The 11,932-nt window shown below is 39.3% G+C and overlaps 1 protein-coding gene across 2 annotated transcripts in view; it reads left to right on the plus strand.

Annotated features, from left to right (window-relative positions):
- The window catches only part of kcnd2 (potassium voltage-gated channel, Shal-related subfamily, member 2), a 231,131-nt gene extending 229,775 nt beyond the window's left edge, over positions 1–1,356 (plus strand). For both annotated transcript variants that reach the window (XM_066668661.1, XM_066668662.1), the window contains one exon: positions 409–1,356. In XM_066668661.1, the coding sequence (XP_066524758.1) occupies positions 409–589 (181 nt within the window). In that variant the 3' untranslated portion in view covers positions 590–1,356. The remainder of the gene's footprint in view (positions 1–408) is intronic.
- Positions 1,357–11,932: the final 10,576 nt, after the last annotated feature.

An 11,932-nucleotide genomic window follows, 5' to 3' on the forward strand; every position in this document is an offset into this window, starting at 1 on the left:
TGAGTTTTTGAGAATGCCACATGTTGAAAGTATTCCACTGGCCAAAATGATTTGTTCAAGAGTGACCCTAATGATGAGGTGGAGGATAATTATTATAAAGTGTGCTTCAGCCGATGGGCCCATTTAAACACTTGTTTCTTATAAAGTGGACAGTGAGTGGACATAGAAGTAGAAGTAGAATGAGTGCAGGTCAAAAACAGCCCCATCCATAAACACCGTCTACCCATAAACATACGCCTAGTGGATGGGGGATGTGTGGTATGAGGAAGTGGAGCAGTGTTTCCATGACTCACTCTGCTGGAATGCTGCAGATGCTCCAGCTGTGGCACCCACACAGCCCACATAGCCTGTGTGGTCTAATGGACAGCTGGGAGAATCTCACGCTCTTTCTCACTCTCTCCTCTGCAGCCGCTCCAGCCTGAATGCCAAGTTTGAGGAAACAATGCCGCTGAACTCTGAACAACCGCCCTACATCACGGCGGCCATCATCAGCATGCCAACTCCACCGGTCACCACGCCAGAGGGCGGAGACTCGGCTAGTTCGCCCGACTTCTTACAGAGCAACATCGTCCGAGTATCGGCACTATAAACCTCTTTCCCCCGTTTTTTATTGGGTGAGGGGACGCTGGCCAGGGAGGGGATTGGAGGGAGAGGCCACAACTTTAACCCTTTATTTCAACTCCTGCTCACAGTCCTGCTTTCTCTGCACTGGAGCATCAGGAGAGGCCTTACAGGCCACCGACAAAAGCCCTCCAGGCTTATGTTCACAACAGGGGACAAAAACAAATGACCATAATGACCACACTTGTTACAAATTGCTATGATTTCTTTGAGTATTGTGTGTCCTTACATTTGTTGTCTTACGCTTGGAGGTGAGAGAGTGATTTGAGCAGCAGTTCAGTGCATATCTGAGTCTTTTTTTTTTGGGCTGCAGCTGGGTGTATATTTGGGTGCGTTTCCGGGTGTTTGGGGGTCCTAGATTTCTTCTAGGCTATTTACCATGCTTTTAGAGAGATTTGCTCCATCAGAGCTACTTTTGATACTTCAAGAAAAGCCAAGCTCTTTTACGTTTGAGGGGGATGTGTGCACCCTCTTGTGAGTGTGTGAGTCTGAATGTGTAGAGGAGGGTGTATGTGAGTGTGTGTTTAAGACTAACCTTCTGCATGTTCTGCATTCGTGAGTCTGTGTCTACTTTCAAATTTTGGCATGAGCAATAAGGGTTCGTTCTTTTTGGCAGCGTGTATGTACGTGTGTTCTTATTTTATTTGTTGACACCATGCCTAGTTAAACCTCATTAATCCGCAGTCGTTTCCTCTTTATTCCACCCACACCGCTCTTATGAGGCTCAAAGTTATTAAACACTTAAAAGTAGATTTGGGGAACATGTGGTGACTTGAAAGCATTCTCTCTCTCTCTCTCTCTCTCCCCTCTTTTTTATACCTCTCTCTCTGTTTCTCTCTCTCTCTCTCTCTCTCTCTCTCTCGCTTTCTCCTCTTTTTTATACCTCTCTCTCTGTTTCTCTCTCTCTCTCTTTCTCTCTCTTTCTCCTCTTTTTTATACCTCTCTCTCTGTTTCTCTCTCTCTCTCTCTCTCTCTCTCTCTCTCTCTTTCTCCTCTTTTTTATACCTCTCTCTGTTTCTCTTTCTCTCTCTCTCTCGCTCTCTTTCTCCTCTTTTTATACCTCTCTGTTTCTCTCTCTCTCTCTCTCTCTCTCTCTCTTTCTCTTCTTTTTTATACCTCTCTCTCTGTTTCTCTCTCTCTCTCTCTCTCTCTTTCTCCTCTTTTAATACCTCTCTCTCTGTTTCTCTCTCTCTCTCTCTCTCTCTCTCTTTCTCCTCTTTTTTATACCTCTCTCTGTTTCTCTCTCTCTCTTTCTCTTCTTTTTTATACCATCCCCTCTCTGTTCTCTCTCTCTCTCTCTCTCTCTCTCTCTCTCTCTCTCTCTCTCTCTCTCTCTCTTGCTCTCTTTCTCTCGCTTTCTTTTGCAGCATAGCTATCTCTTGAGACTTGGTCTAATAGTGTTTAATGGATCATTGAGAATATATTTCAAACAGCAGAACCAGGCAGTATGGCCTTCCATACAGAATGAAAATCAGCAGAAAAGGTAGCCACTGCTTTCTATGAAAATTTTGCCACTTTCCTTTGAAGGAAATATATCAGTCATTCCATTTCTACTGTCAAATGTTTTCAATATATTGTGAAAGATCACACTTTTTCAATGTTAAAATAATGTTCTGCATGATTTTCCAATGAAACCTGAAGTGTGGACCAGCCAGGCCACTTTACCATGATGTCTTGTTTTGTTTTTTTGTGTTTTTGTTTGTGTTTTGTTGTTTCTGAACCAGTAAGACACCTTATTCGGATCCAGTCACTGTTAAAGGGGTACTTCAGCCAAAATGAAAATTTAACCTTTGCTACATCTCTTGTAAACATCCCTTTGCCTTCACTTTCTACAGTGGTGACACTTAGAATGAATCCCATTTCCCCATAGCCCTCCCACTTAGCCGTACCCCTCCCTTTTGCCTAGGGGTGAGGGGTCTCAATTGTTGCTGGGATAGAGGTCTAAGGCTATATAGCTCACGAAGTGAAGATTTTTCAGGGGCACACTCCAAACAGAAGATTATGAATTCCATGTGAAAGATGGCTGCTCTAATGATCAAACAAGCCCATAAACATAAGTATTTTTCTGTTTTAGTTTAATGTAGTTTTAATGTATTATGACCCTTTACTGCATAACGAGCATAAAATATCACAAGAATATGTCAATATATCAGTTGTTAGCTACTACATTTCTAGTTCCAACTTAAATGATAAAGCAATACCATTTAATATGAAACATTTAAGGTTGACATGGAAGTTTCAACAAAAGTTTGCAAATAAGTAGCTTACTTTAACTGCATATCGCAGAAGAGATTGGATTAGGTCAAGCCCAGTGCTGCTCCCGATATCACTGCAGACTGGCAAAGCTACCAGTCTGGAAATGAAGCATTGCTCTATTTTAATTTGTGTTGTGATGGAGTAAAGTTTGTCCCACTTCATAAGAGACAACTGTAACGTCAGAGAGAGACGTTACAGTTAACTACCAGGAAAACTACCATCTGAAGAAGGATCTTGAAGCTGTGAGTAATGAAAACATTGTAGGCACGTTTTGGATGCATACTTGAGATTGTAATATTTTTTTTCTCTTACCATACTAATGTACAGAGAAGTTAAATAGTTACATTTACAGCTAGGAACCAGAATATCACCTCTCTAAACTCTGAGGAATAAAGGTACGATAGATGTACGTTATTGCTCACTAAAGGTAAACACTATTTAAATGTACTTTAAAGGGGTTTTGGTTTAAAATTCCATTTTCTTTCCTTTAAGGTACATTGCATATTCTTCTCCAGAAGGAGAGGTGAATATCTTTGAGCATTCATTATAGAACTGTGTAAAATACAACAAAATAGTCCTGGAGATGAAATTGGGCGTATTAAATGAGCACGATTTTAATCTACGATTACATAATAGAATAAGGTACAAGTATTTACCCTAACTATAGGTACTGAACATGTACCACCACAGTGACAGTTATTCTGAAAGTGTACCTATCTGCTGTAGATCAGTGACTGTGCTGCAGTCAGAATATATTTAGCTTTTTAAAAAGGTGTTCCCAATGATGGTATGGCATGTTTGTGTAATGCATTCTGGGTGTTACAAACACTGATGAACGAGAAATGTAATAAATCAATTCTGTTAAACCACTAAGATGGATGGATGCTGCACTACAGAGTATTTCATAATATCTTGACTCATAACACTTAAAAGTCAGTTTTAGGCTGAAATGCCCCTTTAAGTGAAGCTCAGACAAGAGGACAGAGCGTAAGATGAGTTGTGAACCAATTGGCCCAATAATAGGATCGACATATAGTGTGCTTATCACTATGCGGCTGATTCATTTATCAGCCTTATCACCCTCCTCCTACTCACTGAAGAATATCAAAGTAAATGTATTCAGCAAGCCCCCTGTGAGTCTGTGAGATGAATAAGTCATCTCTCGCTCTCTTTCTCTAGTTCTCTATTAGATCTTTGCTCGCTGTCTTTGTCTTGAATTAGCAAGAAATTAGCATATGCTATCAAAGGATACTTTTTGTGTCTATTTTTTCCACCGATATCAGGAGAATTTATTGTGCAGAGGAGGCATGAATATTGCCTGAACAGTACATACAAACATATAAACACACACACACAAAATCCCACCACTGCCTACCCTCTGCTCAATCCCCCACTCCCATGAATTGCTTGACCATGCGACTTATGCAACAAGGTTCTTTTTGTAAAGACACAAATACAAAAGATACTTTGTATTAAAGGGAATATGGGGGGAAATAGAATAAGACATATTTTTCAAAATCAGACGGTGTTGATTATATATTCTAAATGTTATTTCGGTTGTACAAAATAGAAAAAAAAAAAAAAAAAAGGAGATAAAAAACCTACGAGAGATTGTTGCTAGTGCACCTGTGTTGTAAATTTGTTCTTTGGTGTAGTAAGTATTTATCTGAGTTTTATCGTCGCCATCACAGACGGCCGAACCCTGCGTCCTGCAGGAGCCATGAAACGGACATTCCTTTTTTTCCTTTTCTTTCGTTTCTTTCTGTTCTAAAGTGGAGGACAAACTTGGTTGCATGTGATGGCAGAGGCCCTTTGCAGACATTTGGCGGAAACAACGCTGTGTCCGTCTCTGACCCATGGGAGGCATTCTGACACTGAGCTGGTGGAAAAATCCACATCCTGTTTGTCAGATGATGTAAATTTGACAAAACAAATCAGGAGGATGGCTCTGAGTTCCTTTGGATTTGTTACAGCTTGTGTTATAGACATTACAATATATGACCCATTGAAAAGTTATAAAAAAAAATGACGATTCAGTTGTTTAGTCCGGTGCAGTGTCTATGAATAAATAGAAATAAATCATTGTCCCAGTAAAAAAAAAAAAAAAAAAAAAAAATGAAGAAAATATGTCTGTGGTGTTGTCTCATGATCTCATGTTTAATAGATGTAAGTATCCCCTACACTACATGGTCAAATATTAGTAGACACCGAGTTGCAACATTTCTTGTGAAATGATGGGTATCTAGGGTATCTAAAGGAACATGTCCTTCACTGCAGCACCAGTCTCTACTCTTCAGGGATGTTTTACAGTACATATTGCTCTGTGGATGTTAGGATATGTGATTAGAGAACCATACTGATGTTTTAAGGGTGCTTAGATGACATCACTTACCAATGACTAATCAAAATGTAAATCATTTGGGGGACACATTTTTCCCCCTCTTTTCCCTCAGTACTTTTTCCCACAGTGCTTTTTCTCTACCAACCAAAAACAGAACTGCCTAAAGCGGGCCTAAGAGTAAAAGCTGCGGGTAACGTGGATCAAAGGTAAGCTGTCCTCTCTGTGTGGCTTTTCAGGTTAATACAGGTTACACCCATAAGATTTTTATTATTCTAAATGTATTTATGTTTTCAATAAGTGTGGTGATTGTACAACATTTGTGGGTATAAGTAGAATATATATGGAGTCACATGAATGTCAAAAGTAGAGGGTGCAAACACACCAGGTGGAAAATATAAACCTGCAATTTTGAACATTTCCAGTGTGTAAATATCAGTCGTAGAACCAGGAAACCTCATCCAATAGCATTCACTGAGGGAAATGGTCCTGACCCCACCCCAATTCTGACAGAAATAGCCCGAGGTAAAAGAGCTTGGCAGAGGGAAACTTTAAAATCAAGAGTGAAAAGAAGACAGTGCTTGTGTGTTTCACATTTGCTTATTTACACACAAAGCTTGCAGATTTATATTTTCCATCTGGTGTTTTTGCGCCCTCTATTTTTGACATTCATGTGACACCATAATAATGCAAAAACCATAAACATAAATCAAATGCAGTAAAAAGGTACATGATTTGTTTTTCTTGTATGAAGTAGTAGATGTAAGCTACTGTTAAAAACAAAGTTTGTTCCCAGATATGTTTCGGAAATTTTTTTAATCATCATCACACTTGATATTACATGATAAAGTGCTGATCAACCAAATGAGGTACTGGATGAAAACCATACATAAACTTGGCTGTGCAAATGTTTTAGGTACCTGAGAAAATGACATTTAAAAAGATCTTTGCCTGGGCTCAGAAAAAGAAAAACATACTACAATAAAAACAAGTAAAATCAATACAATACATATTGATTTTCCATGTGTGAATGTGTTGGTTTAATTCTTCACAAATCTCTCCTCATGGCAGCCCATTATTTTTTGTTTGGTTAATCAATACTTCATCATGTATAATCAAGTGTTTTGTGACTTTTAAAATTGAATACATTTGATAAAGAATATCTGGAAACAAACTTTGTTCCTCACACTAGCTCACAACACATCTGGCATCTTTTCACTGTATTTATGATTTTGCATTCATTCTAAATATGTGTATATAATTTTATAAAATCACCACACTTAATGACAAGATCAATTATTTTAAATGATAAAAATCGTAAGTGCCTGACATTTGCATAGTACTGAATCTGATTTTCATACCTTTTTCATTGTGCTGGGATAATGCTTAACGGGAGACTGCTAAGTGCATGAAAGTAAACACAGACCCAAAATGCTACAAAACTAAACAGCTCAAGTTACAAACTAGTTTCTGTGGAGCTTCTGAATGAGCAAAAACAGCGGGGGAGTAATGGTGTGAGAACAGCCCTTCTCCATAATCATGTACGTTATATCTTACCTTAAAGTTAAACAAACGAATTGGCTTCTCACTTAACAGAGGATTTTATTGTATTCAGCCAAGATAAAATTAGCAAGGTGTGGTACTAATGATTAAAGATCAGCTCTGGATATCAAATGCCACTCCAGATCATCCCAAAATTATTAGATGGAATTCCATCACTTCACAGAACATAATTTCAAAGCTCCACAGCTCTTTACTGCCCCTTTTTATTGTGCTTCAAATTAAGCATGGTGATTGACTCTAGTGCAGCAGTTTGGGAACAAAGGATTTTATTTAGAGATTATACAAGCTGTGTGTGCAACTCAATGTCTGTCAGCAATGAGCGCACTTTAAAGTACCTGAAATCAGTCATTAGAAGAGGCATCTACACATTTTTTAGCAAATGTACACTGATCAGCCATAACATTATTCCTACACTCACTGCCCATCCACACAGGACCACCACAGAACAGGTATTATATGGCGGTATATTATTCTCAGTGCCGTAGTAACACTGACATTGGTTGCTGTTTTAGTGTAAGTTTTAGGTATGAATGGATTAGGCACAGCATTGCTGGATTATCAATGTATAGTGTAGCATTGTCAGTGCACCTGAACTTTAGGATGAACACAACAGACACAATGATCTTAGTAAATTAATTGTACTATAAAACTAACCCTGGTACTATCAACAGTCACCTGTGTTTTAGCCAATGTGTTACGAGGGGAACAGGATTTGCACTGAAGTTTCAAAACATCCGAAAGATTCTGGGGAAACAGAGTATTCACAGCAAAACAATCTCCTCCCCATGTTTCTGTCCCTTCAGAAGATCTGTATCTTTTAACCTAGTTTGAGTAAGAAACTGATAGTAGCATGTATGTTTCTGAAATATAGCTTGTCTGTACGTTTTGAATTACCACAGAAACTTATTTGTACAAGTTTTTAGATTTCAGTCTATGTTTACTTTCATACAGTCTCCCCAATTTTGAGTCAGTTGCAGCTTAAGTAACCTGTAAGAGCAAACATATGTCAATATTACCCACCTACTGAGCAGGAGTAGGGCACCACCCTCATCTCTTTTCATGCTTTGCAACTTTTCAACATCCAAATGCTGTTTCTCTGCTGCACAGAGACATACACAGGAAAAGCCTTAGTTGTTTCCCATTTACCAAACACCAGAGCTTTTTCCAGTGAGCAACTCGATCAGAGAACTAGCAAATGGTGAAGAAACACTATCTGAATATAGTGTTATATACTCTTTTTTATTATTGAGATACATACCAAGAAACATGGAATGGTGTTGTGTGAAATGATGAATTGTAGAGAACATTATCAACTTTTGATTTTTGTTTTTTTTACCTGTGCTGGCAGGTGCCAGGATTTGCCATGTATACAGTACAATTATATAGCCATTTTATTTATTAGCAAAAACAGCTGCAAATGAATTTAAAACAATTGTATTTTAAGCCTAGATGGTTATAAGTCTCAGAATGATCATAAAACATGCATCAAGCAGAGTATTCTTAATAATTTTATATAATATTTCTCTTTTAAAATGTTTGGGAAACTGGTGGAACTGTCCTTCAAAGCGTCTGTAGATACAGTAATCTGTAGGGGGCTTATTCGGATGCAGCATATTTCATGTAGAGATGATGTAGGCTTTTGAATCCAGAAAGTTCAAATGCATTACTTATTTCACCCTGGAGAAATATGCAAATCATGCATAAGGAGGTTTTCGATAGGCTGCTGAGATCAAAGGTACAAATCAATGTGACCTTTGTGATGGTTTGATGTATGCTGTTCGTTTCATGTCAACGCTTTCTAATCTGTGATCTTGCCTCTATCTCCTTCACAGTAACGGGGTGGTCTTTTTTTTTTTAAACCTTGATGATGTTAAACATGTTTCTGAGGAAATCTGGTAAATGTTGACCACTATATAAACATGCTTTTGCAAAAAAAAAAAAAAAGTCCACTCTTTGTCTCCTTCATGATGGGATCTAGAGATGAGGAGGATGAGTGGTGGGATTTCAGTATGACAATGATGGAATGAAGGGATGAGGGCGAGAACAGTGGGGGTTCAGATTAACATATTTCCCATCAGACAATATGTAATTGAAAGGTCGGTGGAAGTGGTACAGTGGAGAGAGAGAGAGAGAGAGAGAGAGAGAGAGAGATGTGGAAGTCTATGCAGTAAGAAAATTGATGCAGTTTTTCTACAGCTACAGGCCACAGCTGTCTATTTGGGGCCTGGCTATTTTTAACTTAGGGTTGAGAGGTTAATGGTTTTATTTCCTGCACTGGTTCATTTTACTGTATGCTGATACACTCCAGGAAGAGAAGACGGGAAGAGGGAAGTGTGTGTGAGGTCACATACAGCTTGTGTCTGAAGTACACGGACACACAGCCCAGTGAGATTTGAGGCCCTCTGTTTACATCCTCATACAAGGACACACGGGCACTGTAATATAGCAAGATACACATAAACGTCAGATTTGAAACCAAGCTAGTAAATCTCAGTCTGCCTGTTTTCCCCTCTCTCTCTCTCTCTCTCTCTCTCTCTCTCTCTCTCTCTCTCCTCCTGCCTTTCACACACATACACACACCGGCCATGAATAGGAGGACAGTTCGAGGAGGAGTGCAGGATGATAGCAACAAGAGGGGGAACACTATGTCTTTTGTAAGCTCGTCTGAGCACTACGAAAAGCACGCCTCTCGTTTTCATAAATCAGACTCTTCAGCAGTGAATGTAGGACCCAAAGTGAGAGAGGGAGCGGAAAAAAAAGAGAAAACAACAGTACAATGGCACAGATTCCAGTGCCCCAACTCTCCTGTGGGTCACCCAGTTTATTTTACATGTAACTAACCAACAGACATATCCTTTAACTGCTTTAACAAGACTGAGCATGTTTTACAGAACACTGACTAAAATCCCACTTCGCATTATGGAGTTTAGGCATTTAACAACGTTTACGTTCTTGTGTGTCAGCCTTATGGTGGTGACAGCCTCTACTCTGATGGGAAGGCTTTACACTCTACGTTAAAACACTGCTGTGAAAATTTGATGGCACTACAAGAATATTACTAGGGTCAGGTGGGATGATTAGTTGTGGATCACAAAATCCACTCCATCACATCTCAAAGAGCTGTCTAATACGACCCTATATTTGCTATATTATGATGAACTGTGCTCCGCAATTTGAAAATCTTACTCAAAATACTTAGAAATGCTTTACAGCAAATGTTTGAAGGTTAAAAGAAATGTGTTTAAAACTCTGGTCAGGCCTCTTCTGCAGGTAGCGCTGAGAATATATCTCTATTTCTTTGGCCCAGGAGGTCTCAGGTATGCCTGGAGAGGAGCCAGAGATTCCACCACTGTTTCCATCCAGTAGTGTTTAAGCATGACTCCCCAGGAATCCTGCATTTATAAACAGCATGCTCTGCAGAATTTCATCCCCCATTCGCTATGCTAGAGTATGAAACCAAGCTTCACACAATGTTCAGTGTTTCAGACGTACAGGTTGCTACTTGGCAAGAACTCTGGAGAGCTGCTCGTCAATTTATGCACAGGAGTAGGCTTACCCAGCTGAAACCTGTCCGTATGAAGAATGTGGAATTATCAGAGTGATGAGATGCATTTTAAAACAACCAATGAGCCAAAGCTCATATGTTAGCTGAACTCTGCTTGAAACGCTGCAACAATTGAGAACAATAAACCACAATGGGACATTTACAATCTGTAAACTAAATGTGAAAAAGCGTGTTACTATTTTTACAGAGCATAGTGACATATAGCAGTTTAATTCAGTGTTGTAAACACAGCATCGCTACTATTGAGTTCAGAAGGTATATTACATTACATTTTTGTTAAAATTAATTTTAAGTATTATAATTAATACTCACTGATTTACCCATCCCTTATTTTCTTGTGCCCTTCTCTCTCATGCACATACCTAAACAAAGAGATGGTAAGCAAATTTTTATTTTACTTATTGTTTTATTTTATTATTATTATTATTATTTGCCTAACACAGTGGCGCAGCAGGTAGTGTCGCAGTCACACAGCTCCAGGGGCCTGGAGGTTGTGGGTTTGATTCCCGCTCTGGGTGACTGTCTGTAAGGAGTGTGGTGTGTTCTCCCTGTGTCTGCGTGGGTTTCCTCCGGGTGACTGCCTGTGAGGAGTCGGTGTGTTCCCTGTGTCTGCTTGGGTTTCCTCCGGGTGACTGTCTGTGAGGAGTGTGATGTGTTCTCCCTGTGTCTGCGTGGGTTTCCTCCGGGTGACTGTCTGTGAGGAGTTGGTGTGTTCTCTCTGTGTCTGTGTGGGTTTTCTCCGGGTGCTCCAGTTTCCTCCCACACTCCAAAAACACACGTTGGTAGGTGGATTGGCGACTCAAATGTGTCCGTAGGTGTGAGTGTGTGTCTGTGTTCCCCTGTGAAGGACTGGCGCCCCCTCCAGGGTGTATTCCTGCCTTGCTCCCAATGATTCCAGGTAGGCTCTGGACCCACCGCGACCCTGAACTGAATAAGCGGTTACAGATAATGAATTATTGTTTGAGCCTTGAGCAGCATTGAAGTAGACTAATTTTTTCCATTAAAGCTCCTGTGTCCATGCTTCATTGTGTTTGATGGTAAAGCTCTCCCTGAAACTTGTACTTAGCAAATTAAGAGATGCGAATCCAAAAATCATCAGAACTACATTGAGATAAAATAAAAGGGTTCCTTCTAGCCAGATTGTAGTGCATAGCACTCTACACATTTACTTCTTTTACTAGTTAAAAACTGTAGCATTTTAACGCATGATTAATTAATCACCGAAAATATTTGTGATTAAAGCTATTATTATAGGAATAAAAGAATAAAACGACTTAATGTGATAAAGACCTAAGATAACAATCTCCTTCACAACAGACACAACTCATACTAATTTTCAACAAGATTGTTCAAAATATTGCTAGCATGTGACGCTAAACTTAAGAATAGTTGTGTGCACCACCCTCAAACACTTAAATAAATAAAATCTTTTAACAATGACCCAATGAGAAATGTTGATATGCAAATTTTAACCACAGGCAGTTGCCAGATATTCTGATTTCAAGTTTGCCCCGTATTTGGTAGGTATCTTATCCTGTTAAGATTTTTCCCATAAATTACTATGATTTTATTATTCAGCTTTTTCCACA

Source organism: Hoplias malabaricus, chromosome 4 (genome assembly GCF_029633855.1).
Source record: "Hoplias malabaricus isolate fHopMal1 chromosome 4, fHopMal1.hap1, whole genome shotgun sequence".
Classification (NCBI taxonomy): domain Eukaryota; kingdom Metazoa; phylum Chordata; class Actinopteri; order Characiformes; family Erythrinidae; genus Hoplias; species Hoplias malabaricus.